The 24,234-nt window shown below is 40.9% G+C and overlaps 1 protein-coding gene across 3 annotated transcripts in view; it reads right to left on the minus strand.

Moving 5' to 3' along the window:
- The window catches only part of FAM184A (family with sequence similarity 184 member A), a 106,924-nt gene that overhangs the window by 15,464 nt on the left and 67,226 nt on the right, over positions 1–24,234 (minus strand). For all 3 annotated transcript variants that reach the window (XM_040965232.1, XM_040965234.1, XM_040965233.1), the window contains 2 exons: positions 12,196–12,408; positions 9,240–9,393 (listed from right to left, as the gene is read on the minus strand). In XM_040965232.1, coding sequence (XP_040821166.1) covers positions 9,240–9,393; positions 12,196–12,408 — 367 coding nt within the window. The remainder of the gene's footprint in view (positions 1–9,239; positions 9,394–12,195; positions 12,409–24,234) is intronic.

Raw genomic sequence — 24,234 nt, forward strand, 5'->3', positions numbered from 1 at the left:
ATGAGGATCTAAAAAAAATTTCAAACGCACAAGTGAATCAAGTATTTCTACTCAAAGTTTACAAATAAAGTACTAATTAAGATGAAATTTTTCTTAAAGATTTTTATTTGAAAAGCAAAGTTACAGAGACAGCAGACAGGCACTGTCACACACTCATACACACACACATACACAGAAAGAGAGAGGAAGAGAGATTTTCTATCCACTCGTTCATTCCTCACTGGCCACCCATGCCAAAGCCAGGAACCACGAGTTTCTCATCCAGGTCTCTCCTGTGGGTGCAGTGGTCCAAGTACTGGGCTGTTTTCTATTGCTTCCTCAGGTGTAATAGCAAGGAGTTGGAGCACCTTGGCCTTGAATCAGCAACCATATGAGATGTCTGCTTTGTAGGTGATGCTTTACCCACTACACCACAATGTTCAGTCATGAAGATCATTATAAACTATTTCACTGATCAGAATAACAATTTTGGAAATGAATGGTATCATAATAAGCATTTATGGGGCAACTTCCTACACAAGAAATCTAATAATCCCCAAAAGATGTGATAACAGCTGGTAAACACTTTTAGTGACCTGAAATTTCTTTGAGTTTAGGATTAAGTCCTTCATACAACCTACTTTTTCTGAATGCCAGACAATATTTTATGGAAGATTATAACATTTATTTTATAACATAGTTTCATAGGCTCTGATGTTTCCCCAATCCCTCGCCGTGCCCTCCCCCCATGGTGGATTGCTCCACCTTACTGTAATATTACAGTTCAAATGTAGTCTTGTTTCTTTCATCGCAAGCATGTGTACATGGTCTAGTTCTTACAGCTGCACATGCCACGGGGGAACACAGTATTCCAGAAAATCAAGAGGAATACCAAGGAAGTACCTACATTTCCTTGGAGAAGCAAACTGAGAATATGATCAGAAAGGCACTGTCACAGTAACTGTCAAAAAGTCTTAAATATCAACCAGTGGTTCTCCATGTAGAGAAAGAGAAAAGCTGTCTGGAAGAAGGGGTAATATCTGTAAAAACAGACAAAAAAATTCTACCTGCCAATCCATGTTTGGTAAGGCCACAGTGCAAATGGGCAGTCAATGAGAAAATGGAATCCAGGCTGAGCCAGCTTTAGCATGAAGTCTTTTTCAGTTTAGTCTTAGGCCTGTGTCTCTCAAACCGAGATCTGTGTGACAACAGGCCTAAGGAATCTCAGAAAATATATGTGGATATCTTCTGAAACTTAAACTTTATTCAAAGATTTGTGGAAAAGCCATTATTATTATTATTATTACTATGTTGGTTTTGATTTATTTTCAGTTTTATTTGAAAGACAAGAGATAGAGGTCTGCCTTCTGAAGATTCAGTCCTCACATGCCCACAGGGGCTGGGACTGGGCTGGGAAAGCATGGAGCTCAGAATCCATTTCAGTCTTCCAAGTGGGTAGCAGGGATCTAATACTTGAGCCATCCCTTGCTTCCTTGCAGGGTGTACCACTGCAAGACACTGGATCACAAGTAAGTCAGACAGGGTTCAAACAAGGCCCTCTAATTAACAGGATGTGAGCACTCCATGCAGTGTCTTAACTACTTACTCAAATACCCAACTGAAAAGCATAATACAAATTGAGATAAAAGTAAATACACCACAAATTATGTGCTGGGCAGAACCAGGCTGGACTGCAACACCCATTGGTTCCAGTGGAAGTCGGGAGTGAAAACAGAACCAACCCAGCAATTGCAACCACCAGCTGATCAGGGCCATGGACTGTGCTGGGCCCTGTACTTGCTAGCACATACAAGAATCTGGTTTGAGAACACCTCAGACAAAGTTTCTTTGGAGATCTCCCCAATCAAAATGCTGGACTCAGAACTCTAACCAAGAAAAGAGAGAAGAAAGAACAGGTCAACCAACTATCTCAGCTATATCTTGGCAGTGAAATGGGGCAAACAGACTCTATGATGGATTAGGTCAATCAGTGGATTCTTCAAGGACCTCATAGTGCTTGAAGTGGCAAGATTGGCAGCGATTCATACCTGTTGAAATATCAAAACCAACCGAGGCAGAACCTCAGAGCATACCCTACATGCGGGACCTGGGGAGGGTGGGAAATTGGGTGGGCCTTCTCCCTTAATACCGCCCCCCATGAAGGAAATAATATGGAAATAATAGTCTTACCCACTTTCCTGTAGCCCTTGAACCTTTTCACCCCAATTAACTATGTAAAGATTGTCAAAAATATAATAAAAAAATTTTTAAAATGCATTTTCATCTGAAATAATGAGAAAGAGAGACAGATACAGACAACAAGTGAGATCTTGCATCAGCTGGTTCACTCCCCCCAATGATGGCAACAGTCAGGACTGGGCCAGGCTGATGCTAGGAGTCTGGAACTCCGTCTGTGTCTTCACATAGATGGCAGGGGGAATGGGAAAGGGCAGATGTGTAGAAGCAAGAGCAGACGGACTATAAGCAGCAAGAGAGCAAGATGTGTCAATAAGTCTGCTCCATTTCCTTCCTGACAACTAGCCAGCCCCTCCTAACCCAGCCAGTATGCCCTGCTATTTACCCCTCTTGGAACGTGTTTCTCTTGTGGTCATACCAGCAAACTGGATTAAGACCAACCCTAATCCCAGGCCCTTTCCTAAATAAACCTGTCCTAGCAGGCAGTGTAGCCTTTGGAAAGCGGGTTGTCCTGTGCAGGAACACCCTTCCCCCTCCCTGGAGTCCAGCCCAGCAGATGACCCCTAAGCTGCAGTCTGAAGAACTGGCTATTGACTCTGACTGCAGACAACCAAAGGTGCCTGGGCTCCTCTGTCCCCTCAAAAACCCAGGGACCTAGTGAGACCGCTCCTGGATGTTGGGCAAACTTCTCGTTTTGACTCATTCATTGTTCTTTTCAAGTATTTCTCAAATTACTCCTATTCTTGTGGTCTACAAGCTAATGTCTCCTTTCATCTCATCCAAGATCTGTGGCTCATCACTCATTCCAAATTACCCTGTCATCCTCAGCCCCTAATTCCCAATCTACCCAATCATTTGTTTTATTATCATTCCCTCTCTAATGCTGCTGTTTTGAGATCTTTCCCAAAGCGCTCCTGAAAGACCTCTCCTTTCACTTTTGCTCTATCTTTGCTATTCCTGACATCTCTTCAAAATTATGGCTGAAAAGCACTTTTTTGACGTTACCGCCCCCCCCCCAGACTGTCTTTTTTCCCCTATTTGCCCTCCTCCCTTAACCTTGGACAGATGTTTCCTCTTGGGCCCGGCGCAGTGGGGCAGTGGTTAAGGTCCTCGCCTTGCACGCCCGGGATCCCATATGGGCGCCGGTTCTGTCCCGGCAGCCCCGCTTCCCTTCCAGCTCCCTGCCTGTGGCCCGGGAAAGCAGTCAAGGACGGCCCAAAGCCTTGGGACCCTGCATCCATGTGGGAGACCCGGAAGAGTCTCCTGGCTTCGGATCGGCATAGCATCGGCTGTTGGGGAGTGAATCATTGGACGGAAGATCTTCCTCTCTGTCTCTCCTCCTCTCTGTATATCTGCCTTTCCAATAAAAAAAAAAAAAAAGATGTTTCCTCTTCACATCAGCAATTCTCTACCTTGCTGGATCTGCATGGCCCCTGTTTCTTCTGTGTACCATGTCCTTCCTGCTCCATCCACGACTGGGCTGCTACCTCTGTTAACCTCACAATCATCCACACACAATGTGGGACTGTATTCTCTGAGAAGTTTAACCTGCACAAATGGCCTTCCAGAGATTCCTCAACCAACTTGGCAAGTTACTTCTCTCACATTACTAAAGACACTTTAGTGCCAATAGTATAAAGATGGGTAGTAACTAGTTAAAATCATGTCCATGGTGAAATGGGGGGCAGGGGGAAGAATCCCTTTGAAATGTGTAAGATCTTGGGGTTGGTGTGATGGCTCAACTGGCTAATCCTCAGCCAGCAAGCACTGGCATCTCACAGAGGTACTAGTTCATGTCCCAACTGCTCTATTTCCTATCCAGCTCCCTGCTTATGGCCTGGGAAAACAGTAGAGGATGAGCCAAAGCCTTGGGGCCCTGCACCTGCGAGGGAGACCCAGAAGAAGCTCCTGGATTTTGGCTTTGGATTGGCTCATCTCTGGCTGTTGTGCGCATTTGGAGAGTGAACCAGCAAATGCAAGATTTGAAGATTTTGTCTCCCCTTCTCTCTGTAAATCTGCCTTCTGCATAAAATTAAAAAATAAATAAATCTTTCCAAAAAAAAAAAAAAAGAAGAAGAAATACACAAGACGTTTCTGCCCTGTTTTGCTCTTTGGAAAGGCAAAGCAATGAGTTCTTCCTGATGTCTGGTTTATCATAACAGCAGCAACTTTTGGGCAGTTAGGTGGAGTCCCTTTTGGAATGTGAATCCCATTCCCCTGAATTTCCAATTCTAACAAAAAAATAGCAAGTCTCTTTGAAAAAATGCAAAATGCTGGGTGCGGTGCCCGAACGGCTCAAGTCCTCACCTTGCATGCGTCAGGATCCATATGGGCACTGGTTAGTGTCCTGGCAGCCCCATTTCCCATCCAGCTCCCTGCCTGTGGCCTGGGAAAGCAGTCAAGGATGGCCCATTGCCTTGGGATCCTGTACCTGCGTGGGTGACCCAATGGAAGCTCCTGGCTCCTGGCTCCTGGCTATGGATCGGCGCAGCTGTAGCCATTGCAGTCATTTGGGGAGTGAATTTTGCACTAAGGATCTTCCTCTCTGTCTCTCCTCATCTCTCTATGTCTGACTTTCAAATAAAGAACTAAAGAAAAATTAAAATGCAAAGTTTTTGTTTTCCCAAAAGCTATCTTTTACCAGATCAAAGTGTCAATCTCCATTCCTCTGAGACGTCAAATTTATGATGAGAAAGCAAGTTTATGAGAATGAAGAGAAACTGACAAACACAGCCTTCTGATAACTTTTTGTTTTGAATAAGCTCAACAGGAGTAGGAGTCTGGCCCTTTGGGCTTAGTGTCCCCACCCCCTTGGTTGTTGGCTGCTACCTTTTTCTTTCTCAAAATTGTACTTAAGAGATACCACTTTTCCACATTATCTGCTGCAGCAGGAGGACACTGACTTGTCTGCATAAAAATGCTTTCCCATGAGACAAAAACCAAGCTAGTCTTTGTTTTTTTGCATTGAGTTTCCTATAACAGTAGGAAAGGTCCAATCACCAACCTCCCCAAGCACTCTCTTCCTTACTCTTGGGAGAACAGACCTCTTCATGGGGATATAAACACAACATAAAACCATTCTCTCCCAAGGCCACACAATTCAAAGTTCACATCCTGCAACAACCAGTGAATCCCTTCCAAAACTCTTACCTACATACCAACTTTGTTTCACCTTCCCCAGCAGGCAACATGGATCTGCCTCCAGTATCTACACCACTTCAGCCTGTTGTCAGGGAAGGGGACCACAACAATACATACTCTTGCTCAATATATAAAGTTAGACTCATGTCAAAGGTAAGTACAAATTACTGCCTCTCTCAAGCACCTATTTATTTTTTCTTGACTCTTCTGAAAATAGGCTATATTCAGAACCATTTTTTTAAAGACGTAGTTATTTTAAAGTCAGAGCTGCACAGAGAGAGAGAGAAACAGAGAGAGATATTTTTCCCTTGGCTGGTTCATTCTTAGAGCTGCAGAGGACTGGGGTAAGGCGAGGCTGAAGCCAGCAGCTGGAAGGCTCTTTGGGATCTCCCACATGGTGGCAGGGGCCTGAGCACTTGGATCGTTATCCACTGCTTTTCCTGGGCTATTTGTAGGAGCTGGATCAGAAATGGAGCAAAGTCTTGAATCAACCTTTATAGGATGCAGGCATTGCAGTAGGCAAGTTTACTTGCTATGCCACACTGCTGAACCTCAGAAAACCTTTCCATAACTACCTTGTGAGGAGTGATTCAAACATCCCATCCTGGACCCCGAGTCACTTCCTGCCTCCCCTTTCCCACAGCTGGCGAAACGTGTGTTTGCTCACCCTTCCGGTTATCTGCCAATGAGAAGTAACTTTGTGGCCTCTGACCCAAGAATCACACCCCACAATCTCTTGTGGCCCCTTCTCCTAGTCCCATCTACCTACCTGTGGCTCAGATAATCTGAGTCACCAGTCCCTTGGGGCCCTCCCACAGCCCCTCCTCCCAACCAACTTCCCCAGGCCCCCAACATCTTCCAGGCCCACCTGGTTGTTATAAGTAAACCGTCATGCGTGCCCTCTTCCCTTCTCCTTCCCCCTTTCCTTTCCCTTAATCCCCTTCCCTCTCTTTTTGCCTGGCTCTCTCCCATCCTCCACCTTGCCCCCTTCCCCTGCCCTGGCAGCCCCTATCCTGCCACCAGATGTGTCCCTTCTATTTTTCTTCCCCTCCACCTCAGCTCCTATTCCTAGCCTGCTGGAATAAGGGACCTCCTAATATCTCATTGCATCTGGTTTTTTGGCTCGTGGTAAACTAATCATGAAAAGAGGACTTGGATGTGTGAAATTAGCTGTGCGTTTCCTCTGGCAAATCTGCCACAGACTGGGAAGAGAGGAAATGCAGTTTTAATGCATGAAGAGGTTTACTTTGTAAGATGAAAATAGTTGTGAAGATTGGTTGTACAACAGTATGGTTCTATAGTGTATGACTGGACCCAGCAAAGTACTCTTGTGTGTAAAGTTTACGTCTTGCACACACTGGAATCCTATATGGATGCTGGTTCTAATCCCGGTGGCCCCGCTTCCTAACCAGCTCCCTGCTTATAGTCTGGGAAAGCGGTTAAGGATGACCCAAAGCCTTGGGACCGTGCAACCATGAGGGAGAGTCGGAAGAAGCTCCAAACTCCTGGCTTCAGGTCAGCACAGCTCTGGCCATTGCGGCCACTTAGGGAGTGAATCAGCAGACAGAAAGTCTTTCTCTCTGTATATCCAACTTGTACAATAAATCTTAAAACAAAAAATAGGAGGGTAGTTCTAGCAATTCCCTTCTTTGCTGTCATGTGGATCACATTAACCCTTGGACTAAACTCTGCCTGTTTAGCTCTAACCAAATGCTTTTCATTCAAATAAAAGCAAATATCAAAGACAGCTTCACAAATGGACAATATTCAAGATCAAACCAACTCCATAACTGCAGTTATAATACAAAATACAAAGAGCGTTGACACTCTCATTACAGAAAAGGGGGCTTTGTGGTTTTCTACGAAAAAATGCTGTTTCTTTATGGACAAGTCAGGCTGGTCCAAAATGGTGCCAACTGATTAAGAGATGCCAGATTATACAACTTCTTTCACCTCATGACTAATTGGCTAACCCTGTCCCTTGGCTCCTCCAGTCACCACTGGAAGACTTAAACTGGGAAGTCACATATTGAGCTATAAGTATTACAAACTTTACCCAGGCTGTAGTCTGCAGAACAGTCGATAGCAAGGGAGACCTGCAATAATCTGAGAACATCCAACCTGCCTGTCAGCCTATCTCAAGTCCGGGGGCAAACCTTATTGAGGCTATCTTCCCTGGGCCACCATCTCCCTGCCCCAGGTTTGCACATACCGGGAATACTGCAAACAGGACAGCATCTAAACCCTGAGAAGCCTGACATCTCAATGAGTAACTTGCCATTTGTCAGGAAAGTCACCTTTTGTCCCTCACCAGGTGGCCAGGAAAATCACTTTCAGGTGGGCAGCACAGGAACTGCCCAGCCATTTTCTAATTGTTTGAGAGCCCACCAATAGGGAATGTCTTCTCCATAGGTTTCTGCCCAGACAAAGAAGAGTCAGGAAATGCTTAAAAACCCAGGACACTTCCTAAAACCTCGACCTCTCTCCTTTCAAGGGGCACCCCATCTCCTGGATCCCTCCCAGGAGGTGTTTTCCCCTTTCTTCCTTTTTTCTTCACTTGCTCACTTTGCAAAAAAACTCTGCCTGCAACCAATTTCTGGCTTCTTTTCCTCCCATTTTTAAAATTTCTATATCAAGTTGAGGAAGGAATCCACTTAGGAAAGTTACATGGCTTTGCCAGTAACTTAATCCAGGTGAGAAAAGAAATGATCATGAATTAACTACGACAAAAGGAGCAAAAAAGAGAAAACAAATGACAAATATTCTAGATGAGGAACTAATTGAAAGGACGTGACACTGAAAGGAAAAAAACACAAATGCAACTTCTATTTTCTTGATTTTGACAACTGAATAAACAGTGATACCATTGATTAAGGGAAGAGAAACAAATTTTAGACTATGAGAACACAGTGAGCCAGCAGTGAAAACATTAATATAAAAATACATAATTGTCCAACATGCTGGATGAAATTCAAGTCTAATGTACAAGAAAAGAGATTAGGTCTAGAAACACTATTTGGAGTCAGCAGTGCATGTTTTGAAGCAATGCATGTGTACCCAATCAACCAAGTCAAAGTTGAAGACATGAAAAACAAAGCAGAAAGCTAATGGCTAAACAGTTCTGGGAAACAGAATTATTAAACAGAAATACTAAATAGACCTCTTACACAGTAGCAATATTTAATAGATGGAAATAGGACTGGTAAATCAAATTAAAGACGAGAGGTCAGAAAAGCAGGCATACAGTAAGAATGGCATGCTTTCATGGAAACCAGGAAGAGAAATGATCCAAATTAAGAGAAAAGGGTGAAGTGTTATGGACACGGCCAAGAAGATGAAAGCTGGTCAGAGTACTCGCGTTTGGAAGGTCAACGTTCAGTGGTGACTGATGCAAACAAAAGGATTCTGAACATCGATTTAAAAAAAAAATTCTCTCTGTAACTCTTTCACAATAGATACACAAACAAGTAAATCCATACATGTTTTAAAATTTATATCCAAGTCGGCTTTAAAATCACGCAAATATCAAAGAAAAAAGCTAATCATGGTTTTGCTCACTAAACAACATCCTGAAGAGGAAATTCCAGTATGATTACACAGTATGAGGACACATAGTCTAAAGGTCACACAGAGATCAAGTCAACACAATGTACTGACTTTTGTCCAGTTCCAGGGAGAAAGAAGGACAACACAAGTGGGCATGCTTACACAGAGAACAGAGAAAGCAGAAGATGTTTTGTATTTGATTCACTCTCCTCCACCTTCCTTGCCCCTTTATCTGCCAGTTTCAATCATATATACCACATACTTTGATGTTCATTTCAGTGTTTCAAAATGTAAAAGTTAGTGCTTTTATGTTGAACCCTAAACTGCAATACTGCACCATCGCAACAAGAGATAAGATTATAGCCATTTCTAGATACCAAGCATAGCCTTTCCTTCGTCCTCTAATTCGAACCGCAGAGTCTGCAGCTCCTGTTCCATTTCTATCCGGAAGCCCTCCATGGACTCTCTGTGTGCATCTTTCAGTGACTGAAGCTCTGCAGAGTGCTTCTGTTGCAGGTGGTTTTCAAGAGCCTATAATGGGATAAACAGACAAATTATGCTTAACCATAAAAAAGCAAAGTACAAACAAAAAAGAAAAGAATTATGGAAACTCAGATGCTGTTTGGAGAGATGCAAGGGGCTGCACAGAGCAGTAGTTAGGGCCCACATCACAGGGCTCACATCAGAACCAGGGCTCTGCTCCCAATGCCAGTTTCCTGTAAATGCACTACCTGGGAGGTAGTAGAGCTGATAGTTCAAGCAGCTGGGTCTCTGCTCCTCATGTCAGAGACCTGAAGTTGAGTTTCTGACCCTGCCCTGACTTCTGCGAGCATTTCGGAAGCAAACCTGCAGATGGGAGATCTCCGTCTGGCTGTCTCTCTGATAAACTTAGTTAACTAACTCAATAAAAAATAAATACAAAGTATTTTTGTGCGTTTTCTTTCTCTTAAAGATTTATTGATTCATTCTTGTAGGAAAGGAAGACTTACAGAGAGAAGAGGCACACAGAGAGGTCTTCTACCTGCTGGTTCACCTCCTAAGTGGATGTAATGCTCGGAGCTGACCTGATCTGAAGCTAGAAGCCAGGAGCTTCTTTTAGGGCTCCCATGTGGGTGCAGAGGCCCAAACAACTGGGCCATCCTCCACTGCTTTTCCAGGCCAGAGCAGGGAGCCAGATCAGAAGTGAAGTGGCCGGGACATGAACTGGTACCCATACGGGATATAGTACTGCAAGGCAAAGGATTAGCCTACTGAGCCACTGAGCCAGCCCCTGCACATTTTCAGGAAAATTAAATACAGTACACTTTCACTGGAAAACAAATTAGTAGGACCACTTCAGTAAAACAAATCATCATGAAATCAACTTAGCTCAATATATTTTGTTTGAATTGAAAATTTGGACTCTTTTTTCATAGCAGTTTTCAAGCTAAAGTTTTTTTCTGAAGCTGCTACCTGACATGGATTACCTAAAATGACCGAATATTTCCTCTGTGTGCACAGATTTGCACCAAGGAACGAGGAGGAGGGCATTACCACTGAAAGAGTGCCAGGGCATGAGGAGGGCTCTCCACCTTAACAGCCTGTCGTGGTGAAGTTGATGCTTCTCCGTCTCCGTGTACAGTACATAGCTCTTGTAAGGCTGACTGGTGGGGTGCATATCCTTTCAGGCTTTGTTTGTTTTGGAAGGTCTTTTTCTCACTTTAATTTATAAATGAGAACCTAGCTGGGTACCATACTGTGGGCTGACAGTGTTTTTCCTTTAAGGACTTGGATGGTATCTCTCCATTCTCTCTTCCCCTGTAGCATTTCTAATGAGAATTCTGCTGTGAATCTAATTGAAAACTCTTTAAAGGTAATCTTTCACTTCTCCCACGCACATTTTAGGATTCTTTGTGTTTTATGTTTGAAAGTTTGAACATAATGTGCTGTAGTGAGGCCCTTTCTGATTGTGCCTATTTGAGATTCTATGTGCTTCCTGTACTTGGATGTGCATCTTTGTCCAAATTAGAGAAATTTCTTGTACTATTTTCAATATTTGAATAAACTTCCTAAGTCAATGTGCCTTTCTACTCCTTTAGGGATACCTAAGCCATGCATACTTTGATGATATCCCACAAATTTTGAACATTTTTTCCTTACCTTTTTTCCTCCCCCCTGAGATTTCAAAAGCTTTTGTCTTCAAGCTAGGGAAATCTTTTACCTTATAGTGAGTCTGGTGCTCAGGCTTCCATGGTTCTTTTAAATGTGTGGCTCGGGAGCTCCGGCCAGGATTTGTGGGTGGCACAGAAGCCCAGGGTAACCCCAGATTATGCATGGTAACATTCCTCCACAGTCGGAAGGAGAGAGGGCATGACAGCCTCAGTTTACGTGATTACTGCCTCCACCCTGTTCTGTGCCAAGGTGAGGCTCTCCACGTCTGCACCTCTTATCCCTACTCACAGACACACATGAATTGCACAGAGAATTTATGTGCTCCACAGTCTGAACATGAAGCTCGTGTCGTCCATTCCCAGTTCAGTATCTGCCTCAAAGACCAAGGCCCTTAGCGGTTTCCTGGCTATCACAACGTCACAGGAGTCCCAGTCACTGCTATTGGGGATCAACTCTCTACCCTGAGAGCTTCCCAACCAACGAGAGAGCCACTCCATCCCTGAGCTAGGCACCTTGGAGGGGAAGCAATATACCCCCATGTTCACATCGCTAAATGGGCACCCCGTCCCCACCCTAGCCTGCCTGCCTGGACTCATAGTCAGGGTGGACTGCAGATTATTCTCTGATCAAATCCCTCAGAATTGTGGGCCACTGCAGTCTCCACTCTCCTTATTCTGGTGTCCTGCTTGGTACTGCCTGTCAGCACAGCCCTTGCTGTACACAGTCTCCCCTCTTTCTGTAGATCTTTCATTGAAAACTTCTCTCCAACTATCTCCCAGGAATGTACATCCTCCTGTTTTTCTGGTTTTTTACTGTGGTCAAAATTAGCACATCTTCTCCCCATTGAGCCACCTTAGAATCTCTCAGTGTTTTGTACTATAGTAAACATATTTTAATCTCATGTTCCCACAAAGTGTTTTTGAGTAACCTGTATAACAAACCAGACAATATACTAGTTTCATAAAGGACTTGTCAGTATTGATGGGGAACAGAATCGAAATGTTGAGCCTATTCTATTACAGTGTATAATGCGCACACTACACTACACTACAATACCTACAGGTAAGTCAAACCCTGGAAAACACATTTAAATAAAATAAGAGTTCATTTTGAGGCATACAATAAATTCCTATCAATTTGGGGTTGGACTGTCATTGAGCTGTTAAGTTACATTAAACTTACCCTTTGTTCCTTTTCCTTTTCTTCCTCCATGGTTTGAAACGCAAGGACATGTGCTTCTTTTAAGGATTTATGTCTTTGCTGATGTTGTTCCTCCAATTCTTCAAGCTCTTGTGTAAGCCGTTGTCGCTCCTGTGTAAACTGGGCCTGCAGTTGCTGCAAAGAAGTCTGGGACTGGGAAAGCTGTATTTCCAGATTCTGTTTCAGCAAGGAAATCTATGCCACAGAACGGTACACAGTGAAGAATAAATACAAAGCATAATTCATAAATTGAACATCAAGGAAAAACACCATCTCAAACAGACTGACTCCAATGAAATATCTGTGAAAACTTTCCACTTAAGATGTTATATAAGATAGGACCATTTTAAGTTCTATTTTCAGTAACTATTCTAAAACTAGTTTTGGAATATTATTCATAGACTGCTCAAAAAATTACCCATTCTACATTCTGAAATATAATGAGCATCCCTGTTGCATTACAATAGAAAGTTATAGTACAAAATAAATGCAGAAGAGATATTATATTACATTCATTTTGAAGATAGTATCAAAAGGTAAACTGCTTACTTTTGAGATAGTAAAACACATTTAAAATAAAACACAAATAAAATAAGACTGTGGGATCAGTCACTAACTTATTGGTATCACTGCACCACCAGGCTATGGTAAGAACTAAGTGTGTTACTAGAGTGGACACTGGAACGTAGCAGATGTGCAATAAATGTTAGCTAAGATTAACTGATTATTCAAAAATACTCTTTAAAAATTGGTCAGTGTCCGATACTTAGAATAATTTTACTAATTTTGAGTTAATTCAAAGGACCTTTTTTCAAAAATCACAAACACTTCACAATGCTTTAGTTAATGCTTGTAATAATACTAGATGCTTTTCTTTCACTACAAAAACCAGACCTGTCACTCCATTTAAAAATACACACTATCAATCTAAATTTGCCTACAGTGTTTAATATACTTGGTTTAAATCTTAATATAAAATGTGGATTTGTTTGTTTAATATACTTGGTTTAAATCTTAATATAAAATGTGGATGTTCGTATATACATTTGATGATATAATTTAATTTGATCTATTTCTATCCTCATCTACAGCATATTATAACTTGAAACTATGTACACCAACCATACTCTAAAAGAAGTTAAGAGAATCTGAGAGGAACCAGGAAGAGTGCTACAAAACGTTTTGATAAGCAACTTAAGGTACTCTGTATGCTTACACACAAGCAAATAGTTTCTACGGTCACAAAGTCAATGTAAGAAGAAACTTCAAAGTTAGAGTTTTTGTAAATGGCAAAAAAAAAAAAAAATATGTTTTTTTCCTTTTGGTCTATGAGAAGCCAGACCAAGGCTGTCTCACATCTCATAAGGAAAGGTAGAAAGAAAACAAAAAATTAAGGAATCACCAGATAACTAAGTAAGGTAAAGAGTCCTCACTGAAGGCAGGAAATGTTAGAAACAAACAGGTGTCTCCCATTACAGCAGGAGCAAATGCTCACGGGTTCTAGTGAGCCTAGTGTGGACTACTGGCTTAGAGAAGGGTTTTAGACAAGCTATAAATCAGGATCAAGTTGTACAGTAATCATTATGAAAACAACCAAGCATGTATCTCTGTGGAAATAGTCAAACCCTAGGGAGAAATGACAGAACTGACATAGATATTCAGGTCAATCTGTTTTAATGTATTTCCAAAATAGTGACTCAATCTGTGCAAAGTTCTTGAATTCTACTAACACATTTCTACACAACAGTTCTTTTACAAGTCTGGAGCCAAGGCAAATATAAAGTTGTGGCTCCTCACAACAGAACTGCCAAACTGTTGGAGAGAAACAGACTCAGCAAATGTGAAAATTTTTTAAGAATGTCAGAGCTACAGCTAAGGTTACACTTGTAGAATGAGACAAATGAACCATATGGCTTCTCACCTGTTATTCAAGGAGAATCGGGACAAAATAAATATTAACCATAGCACAGTCAAAAAAGGTAAAACATGAAAATGTATCAGACAATAAAACAAGCTGTAGACACCAATGTAGAATTGGTAGACGATTTTTTTTTCCCAGCAGCCAGTTCTTGAAACTGAGAAAGCACCTACCCATATCTTTCCAAGCTCAACCCTAGCCCCAGCTTTGGCGTGAGACTGATCATGGCTTGGTTATTTCTGGTGATAATCTGTGAGATTATATACACAAAAAGTGCAGAAAGCAATGTGTTAATGTTAGCAATTCTAATATCATACTCTCACAATTACCACTTGCTTCTAAATGGGGAAAAAGTTCTACTTATCCTTCTGCTCCCAGGGCTGCATTCACCCAGAACGGACGTGCCTGCCCTCCCACTGGGCATCAAAGCACCACCTGGGCTGGCAGTGACCTTGGATGCTATCCTCTGCCTGGGCACTAGGTGAGTTCATGCACGAATGCATCTTACATCCTGCATTACCTTTTCAAAAGTTCACTGCAAGAGTTCTCCCATGTGTTAATCTGACTTAATTAACTAACTTTTAATTAACTATTTAATGATGAAGTATATGAAGAAATAAAACATTTAAAATGAACTACATTCAACAGTAACAAAACAGTTATATATTCAAAATGTGAAGTTTTCAACTTCTCCAGCTTAAAAAAGTGCACTTAAATATTTTGTATTATAATATACTTTACCTTGAAAGAACCTCAAAAATAGTATTTTCCAACCTAGAATAAGATCAATCCTTGTATCTCTACTCAAGAAAAGAATATAAACTACATACATTAAAAATCACCATGCAATTTAGCATTCAAATATACTTAAATATTTTTTATTCTTAACTTCAAAAACACACCAGCATAATACTAAGGTTTTCTAATATGTTTAGATTCATGCTCAAGACAGTAACATAAATTGTATGCAGAAAGCCTTAATCATGCAGCGCAGCATCAAAATTCACTTGTTTTTATGCATAAGTTAGTAGAACTGCAATAACAATCAGCCTTTATCCAGTGTGAGAATTGTAGTTCACTTTAAAAAAGAAATAATGAGCAAAGCAATGTAAAGTGAATAACTGAGTTTATGTCATATGGACATAGATATTATATTCAAATCATATAGTGCATGACAGCTCCTATATATTGGTGACAACTATTAATGTTTCTTATTTCATTCATTGTAAATAAAAAAAGAAATCTGCCATTTTAGAAGATTCTCATTTACAGACTTGTCTTTCTGTGACTCTTGTGCCGGCCTCAGCCTCTGGGCGTCAGTCTCTGTCTCTCTCCTGCTCTGCCTCTGCCCACGTTGCTCCTTTCCCAGTCTCTGAGTTCACCTCTGAGTATGTCTGTCTACATCTGTCTCCATGCGTGTCTGTGTGTTCATCTACCTCAGTGTTTATCCATCTGCCTTAAGATTTCTGGACTCTGTAGATTCCTCTCTCTCTAGTTCTCTTTCCTGTCACCTCATCTGTCTCTTGGGTCAGTCTGACCGTCTCTGTCTCTCTGTCTCTCGTGGTTTGCCTGTTTCTTGCTCTGTGCCTGTCAGTGTTTATTTCTGCCCTTGTCTGTCTCAGTGTGTGTGTTGATGTCTATCTCTACCCTCCATTATTCTCTAACTCTCACTCTGTCTCTCCCTGTCTGTATTTCTGCCTTGTTCTCTCACTTGTGACTTGTTCTCTCTCTCTGTCTCCCCGTTTGCATCTCCCATCTGTGTGTCCCAGGCTGTATCTCCGTTTGCATCTCCTGTCTGTGCGTCCCAGGCTGTCTCTCCATTTGCATCTCCCCTCTGTGCATCCCAGGCTGTCTTCCCGTGTGCATCTCCCGTCTGTACGTCCCAGGCTGTCTCTCCGTTTGCATCTCCCGTCTGTGTGTCCCAGGCTGTCTCTCCGTTTGCATCTCCTGTCTGTGCGTCCCAGGCTGTCTCTGGTTGTCTCTCACCTCTCCACCTGACGGTCTCTTTACTTGCTAGTCTCTGGGTCATTCTCACTTCCTTTCAGTCTCAATGTCTGTCTCTGTAGTCTCTGACTGATTCACTGTCTCTCTTCCTCTGTCTCGCTCTACCTGCTTATCTCTTATAATCTCTCAATCTCTTTTTGTGATGATTAATTGGACAGATAAGTCAAAACAACCTTATTCAGTTACTAACATGCACTTTCAACAAGGTACTTTTTAGTTAATGAATGTCTTCTATTTACAAGTTCTAGGGGAAAAAATGATGATGTCACCACCAATAACCCAAAGTTAATCCAATCATGTAGCCTTATAATGACCCATATTAAGATAAATATGTTACTTATTTGAAAATCGATTAAAGAAAATCATATTAAATATTTATTTCCAATTATTTTTTATGAAGAAAGAAAAGCTGAATATGAAAGTTACATAATTTTTTGGTTAAAATTAGGGAGATATGAAGAAATAGTTTTACTCCAGAATTAATAAAGTTTCACAGCACACTGTTAGTCTCAAGGCTTTCATTTCTCTAGACCAGGGCTTTGCAAGCCCCAGAAAAATTAAATTAGAACACACTTAAATTGGAATACACCCAGAGCTATTTGTTGCCAAGCTGTCTTTGAGTAGCCAAGGTTCAGCAGTCAAGCTGAAAGGCTGCCACAAATCCTGTCCACCCTACAATGACAAGGCTACTTACTATCTGGATCTTTACTCAAAACTCAATGTGTCCCAGACTAGCAGGAAAAATATCAAGACAGTAAATTCTCTGTTATTTTAAAGGGCAAATTAGATTTATGAACATAAATCTTGGGTTTTTTTTATCATACACACAGGAAAAAAACCTCTAAATCACTGTTAAATGTACTATTATTTTGAAGCTTGATTTCCATATATTTGAGTATACCTCAATGAAAGACAGTGGCTCTGTCAGTTCCTGCAAAAGGAATTCTGCTTACTTGCCATTTGTTAACAGCTATGACATTAAAATATAAAATACATTCTAAATCTCACGCACCTTCCTACCTGTTTAATACCTGGAGAAGTCTTCATATTACTTTTTTAAAGAAATAAACTAGTTTGACATAAGAAGTGCGTTTTATGTTTTTATGATAGTGAACTGGTTAATTTTTAAAACAAAATATTGCTACAGTCTTAAAGTGAACACTAAAATAATAAGTTTTATGTTTGAGAAATAAACCTTTGCTTGGCTTTATAATAAAACATATGCTTATCAATTCAATGTGGAACATGTAAACATATATCACAAATCTAATGGTTGGAAAGTAGAAAGCTTTTACTACCCATGTTCAAAACATATTCTACCAAATGCCGAAGAGTTTTGTAATGTAAGAGATTGAAAGCAGTGACACAGTTTATGCAAAATCAAAAGCACAAAACATGCCCCTCGGTACAAACTGTAAGTGCCGCTCACTTACATTGTTGATAGACTTATGCAAAGCTTCACCCAGAGAGTGCCGCTATGAAGAAAAGACCACAGGAACAAAGGGAAACATTCAGAAATCAACTCAGTGAAAGGAAGAGGGGTGAAAAGGGAGAGTAAAACACACAACATTACTTATATAAGCTCAAGAAAAAAACAAGTTGAAACAATTCTGAGAAAAAAAAGTTAGACATAAGAAAACATGAGACACAGATTCTAAGTTATTTGTAGGTGCTTAAATACTATTTGGCCAACTCAGCCACGCAATACGCTGACGAGACGGCGAGGGCTGCTGAAGGTCCTGGACAGGATGCCATCATCAAGAAGTCCTGCCGGAGAGCTACAGGACAAGCTCTCAGAGCACGACACCCATGCTGCGGTAGCTTGCCTGAATTCTCTTAGGAAAACTGAGCGGCTGGAAAGGGAAGGCCCTGAGTCTATGGAGCTGCTATCGTGGAAAATAAATATTAAAAAAGAAAGAAAGAAAGAAAACCGAGCAGTTGACAACGGCAACACTTATTTCACTGAAAAGATAATTTGGGGGCAAGAAACATACAGGAAAATTAACTAAAATATGAAGATTTACTAATAATCTAGTTTGTACTTGTGGGAAAAGAAGGAGACTTTATATCTTATCAATCCCACTTTCTTGAATAGATTTGACAAAATTCTAATGGTTTAGGATCTTTTTTTCAAGCATTCACTAAAATTTTAAGCAAGAGACTATTGAAAAAAATCTATACCTCCCTTCCCCCCAAATAAAGGGCAAAATGTAATTTTCCTGTATGCATTTATTTTCAAAGATACAAAACAGTATTTTAAAACTTCTACCTCAAATTTAAATGGTAAAGCTCTTCAACTTTTTTTTGTACTCTTAAACAGTAACAAAATTATCAGATAGAATGCAGTCACATTTCTTTCATAACAATATGATTATCCCTTAGTGGATGTCAAATTACAAACAACTTTAATTCAGAGAATTACTATTCACTAATAAGCTAAACTAACATATTCCAAGATGTAGATCATTAGAAAGCTGAAAAAGAGATGGAAAAAAAGATTAACTTCCTATTTGACTACCTCATAATGTTTCGACTTAAACTATGCCACATATAAAACATATTTATTTTATTCTTTGTTTCTAACATTTTAAATTTATATAATGAGGAAAATTTCATGTATTTCATATGTAGCTTTGAGGATAATAATACTTTCCACCCTACTTGGCCTCCCTCACACCTACCCTCCCTTCTTTGACTTTTGCTTTGATTTTTACAATAATTTCAAACTACTTTATTTTTTATTTTACTTTTACTTATTTTTTATTGAAAATGCAGATATACAGAGAAGAGCAGAGACAGAGAGAAAGATCTTTCACCCACTGGTTCATTCCCCAAGTGGCTTCAATGGCTGGAGCTGACCCAATCCAGAGCCAGGAACCAGGTGCCAGGGGCTCCTTCCATGGGGGAAGGGTCCCAAGGCTTTGAGCCACCCTGTGTTGAACGGGAAGTTGAGCAGCTGGAATACAAAGCAGCACACATATGGGATCCCAGCAGATGCAAGCCAAGGATTTAGCCACTAGACTACCATGTTGGACCTTCAAACTACTTTATAATCACAAGCTGAACTCTCCACTGAATGAAAATTGTAACAGGAGGTAAGTTCCTCAGAAGACTAGGCAAGGTCTATCAACAATAATCAAACCTCAAAATGTCAATTTAATGCATACATTTTTATGTTCATTTTCATAATACTTCTATAATGATGAGTCAATTTCTCCAGACTTCACAACATGTTAAATCCAGGCCTTTATTTTTACCTTTTTGTCTGTCTTATTACAGATGTTCTAGTAAAAGATAATCTATAATGGATGGCATCTGTTTGTGAAGTATATTTTATTTTTCATTGTTTAAGAGTATCATCAGGGCCCGGCATGGTAGCCTAGTGGCTAAAGTCCTCGCCCTGCACACACTGGGATCACATATAGCACCAGTTCTAATTCCGGCGGCCCCACTTCCCATCGGCTCCCTGCTTGTGGCCTGGGAACGCAGTTAAGGATGACCCAAAGCTTTGGGACCCTGCACCCGTGTGGGAGACCCGGAAGAGTTTCTGCCTTCAGATCAGCACAGCTCCGGCCGTTGCGCTCACTTGGAGAGTGAATCAGTGGACAGGAGATCTTCCTCTCTGTCTCTCCTCTCTGTAAATCTTACTTTTCAAAAGAAAAATACCACGTTCAGGGAACTCTTCTCCAAGTTTCCCTGAGAAGTTAAATCTCCATATTTTAGAGCCTTGTGCACCACAGCTGTCATTTAATACCTGATCTCCTTTCTAGACTGTGAGCCCCAGAAAGTGACGTCATTCTGAGCCCGACTGCCCTAGCACAGTGCCTGCCACACGAGGCACTCGATTTTGACTGAATAAATGGATAAATGCATCAAAGAATGTAAAAATTTATTTTCAAATTTATGACATCATCTCCTAAGAAAATTAAAAAGCATTACTGATGCTCTATGCATAGATGATATACCATATGCATCTATTCATGAATTTTTGTAATAATCATTTGCCGTTCTAGTTTAACATGCCTGGGAAAGCAGTGGAAGGTGACCCATGTGTCTGGCCCCTGCACGTATGTGAGCGACCTGGAAGAAGTTCCCAGCTCCTGGCTTCCACCTGGCCCAGCCTCAGCCACTGTGGCCACTTGGGGAGAGAACCAGTCGATGCAATATTTCTCTCTCTCTCCCTCTCTCGATTTCAAAACAAAAAGGAAAAAAATGTACAAGAGTGAAACTGACATTTACATTTGATTACTATTTGTAGCCTTTGTGTATATTCCTGTGAAACGGCAGCTTTTCTAATTGGTAAACAACAGATCTAATGTAACATTAAATCTGTGAGCATAAAGCAAATTGAAAGCATAACATCAAAAAATTAAAAGCAAGAAAGGAAGAACTAACAAAACTAAGAAAGGAAGGAGGGAGGAAAGCAAGTACTGTGAAGTAGAATTCTACAAAATACATGCAATCTATTCTCTTCATGTTGATCTGAATAAAAGATATTCTTCTAAAAAGGCACTTAAGAGAAGGTGGAGAGAAATTGATAAAAATATGTAATTGTTTCCTATAGGCAAAATTATAATTTCTATAGAAATAGCATTTTCTTTCAAGCATAAAAACTTACAGAGCAACACAAGAATGTTTATCTCTAAAGCAAAAGTGAATTTAATATTTTTATGATCTGGGTGGTCTGGACCATCGGATCACGAGGCTACCAACCATGGCCAAAGATGCACAGTGAATCACACTTTCAGTGTGATGGGAACTCACTGGAATGGTTGAAACAGAACAATGCAAATTCCAGTGACTACTGTAAGGGTACTGTTTAACCTGCAGGTGGACAAGAGCAGAAGCAGGGAGAAGAGAGATCACAGCTCCGAGAAGGGTACAGGGCTTGGAGCAACCGTGGAGTGGAGGAAGTGGTACCTGGTTGTAATAAGAAGAAAGAACAGTAGAGGGCAGTGGCTGCCTGCACAGCGGGAGAGTGCGCCCTGACTGGGGACCAGGGCCAGGTTCCAGAGCAGGGTCAGAGAGCCTGTCAAGGCCCAGGGCTAGGAGAGGGACATCAGCTGCATTCAAAAGTTCTTCTTCAGATACTTTAAATACTTAAATCGAGACTCTCTATTTCATTCTTACTTCATTATCACAGCTTATTAAATTTCTTAAGATAAAATTTTCAACATGAACTTTTAACAGAATCTCATAGTGTAAATTCTGAAGTTCGAGTCAAAGTTTTCTACCATAATTTTTCTCCCTGAACAATTTCAAGCCAACCTAGTTTTTCTAATTACTATATTTCTTATAGTAAGAGTGGATGTTTAATAAAATATTTGCCAAATTAATAAAAACTCTTGTATTTTTGCCACTGCTCTGTGTAAACCTCTGCCTATTTTCTAGCACTGCATTACGTACGGTCTCCACGAAGCTCTTCCCACTCAGAGTGGCCATCTCTACTCAGTTACTCTATACAGACAGATATTCACAGCGTTTTGAAAAGCCAAACTTACTTTGTAGTAGGTTTTGTACAGTGGTATCTGCGAGTGATTACAAGTCACAAACAATGATGGCCCTAAACGTGGTGTTTGGACGAAGGCACATAACTGGCTAGGACAGGCTGGCAGCAGCTCCCTCCAACACACCAACCACTGCTCCTTGTTCCAGCATGGCTATACTGGCCTGTGCTGAAACGTCATCATCATTGTGAGGCGAATCTGACCTTGGTGTTAGAGGCGGGTTCTTCGGGAAGTGATTAGCACCAGATTCAGTCAGCAGAGTGGGGACTTCGGGGTGGGTCTTGGCAGCTTCACAGGAAGCAGGAGAGGATCCAGACAGACATCCCTATACACTCTCCCCATCGCTGTCCATCCAGGCACTCTGCCAGCAAGGAGGCCATCACAACACAGACAACACAAGGACCCTGCACCTCCAGACCAAAAAACCAAAATGTACCTCTTTACAAAGCCTCAGGTATTTCAATATAGTAATAGAAAGGCCAATATAGGTACAAATTGGATTATTTGTAAAGTCATTTATCACACAGTGAATTTTATTTTAAGTATTTGTATATTAACTTTCCTCTTACTTTGTAAGTTTGTGAACAATAAAAATTACATCATTGGGCCTGGCACAGTAGCCTAAATCCTTACCTTGCATGTGCCAGGATCCCATATGGGCACCAGTATGTGTCCTGGCTGCTCCATTTCCCATCTAGCTCCCAGCCTGTGGCCTGGGAAAGCAGTGGAGGATGGCCTAGAGCCTTGAGACCCTGCACCTATCCAGGAGACCCAAAGACGCTCCTGGCTCCTAGCTTCGGATCTGCTTGGCTCCAGCCATTGAAACATCGGATGGAAGATCTTCCTCTTTATCTCTCCTTCTCTCTGTAAAATCTGACTTTCCAACAAAAATAAATAAATCTTTTTAAAATGTCATCTACATGATTATAGCTAGCTAAAAATATTTGGGAGCCTCAATGTCCCAATGGCAAGATAGAGATCCAGACCCAAATTGCACAGTTCTATAGCTCCATGTCTGAATGATCCGAGTGCCTCCCTGATCTCTGAATAAAGGTTCTGAATGAAGCTGAATAAACACATCATCAAATATGACCCAAGGAAAGCTGTCTTACAAAATGGTGAAATACAGGACGATGTCATGGCATTTTAATTACAATCACAGAAAACTCCATATACAAAACCACTCTAAATGAGAGTTTGTGGGGAAAAGTGCACATTTCTTTTTGCTTTGAAAGAATTCACATATATACACTGATTACACCAAGAAGAGTAACTGGCCTTGAAGAACATAAAGGGATATTAAAGAAAGACTAAGATACAAAACAGCCCAACTTAGAGCACCAAGTGAAAACAAAAACTTTTGGGAAATTTCATGAACTTAAAAATGTCTGGTTCAAGGAAAGTGAAAATCAATTCTATGTCCATTTTTAGAGAAGCCAGAAAAGTAAGTTAAAACCAAATTAAACTATCAAAACTTTAAATGCTGTTAAAAGACAAATCATTCCTGTTTCTTCTTTGCACTATATGGTGCATAGGAATACTGATATAATAATAGTGTAATGCTCAGTTTGCTCAGAAGTAGTTGAATATTTCAAAGCACAACTTTTCTGATAATTTTCTGTAATATCTGCTTTTACCTGTGAATGGACGGAATGGTCACCCAGCTCAGAGCAGGTGAGTAGAGGGTACGACAAACAGATCCAAGTGGAAAGCGGCAGAACAGGTTTCAAGACAGCAGCTTAGGAATCCACTTGAGAGTCAAGAGAACAAGCCACAACAGACCAGGAAGGAAAGATTCTATCATCATAAGAGAGTTTCATTAAGAAACAACCATGGGAGTGGGGGTGATATTGTGACTCAACGGTTGAGCCACTTCTTGGGACATTTGTATCCCACACTGGAGGGCCTGTTGCAGTCCTGGATACCTTGCTGGCCATCTGTGCTGCCTTGGGGACAACAGGTTATAGATCAAGTCCTTGGGTTCCTGTTGCCTAAGTTGACTGCACTCTGGCCCAGCCCTGGCTAGTGCAGGTACTGGAGGTATGAACTCACAGATGGGAAGATAGCTCACTCTCCTCCTCTGTTCCTCTCTCTGTGTCACTCCTTCATATAAATAATCATTAAAGAAAATTTTGAAAAGCCATTAATCCTAATATAATTCTCCCACCTCTTACATGTGGTTACCTATAGCAGTAGGTATGTCCTACACATCTCAGAAACTGGGGTAGAGTACAATGTTGGAATCTTAGATATGATGGCACGAGGTATCACAGCAGTTTCATTTTCATGCAAGTTAATTCCTAGTTATCTCGATATTTATTTGAAAACTAGTTTTTTCTTCTAATCACTCTATGAATTTGGCAAAACCTGGAGAAAGTGTTAAATATAATTTTTTTATGATAGATGGAATCTAAGATGCAAAGCATTAGGTCCTCTCAGAAATGAACATCAAAGGATAACAAATAAGGAAAGAAAAGATAGAAAAAAGGAAGGAAAAAATTTAAAACCATAAAGCATGGGAGAAATCTCACGATATAAAAGAGGTAAAGGGAAGCAGATAAGATATGTAATGGGAAGAGGCAGAAGTGCCAT

Source organism: Ochotona curzoniae, unplaced genomic scaffold (genome assembly GCF_017591425.1).
Source record: "Ochotona curzoniae isolate NIBS_2020 unplaced genomic scaffold, NIBS_Ocur_1.0 scaffold_3890, whole genome shotgun sequence".
Lineage (NCBI taxonomy): Eukaryota > Metazoa > Chordata > Mammalia > Lagomorpha > Ochotonidae > Ochotona > Ochotona curzoniae.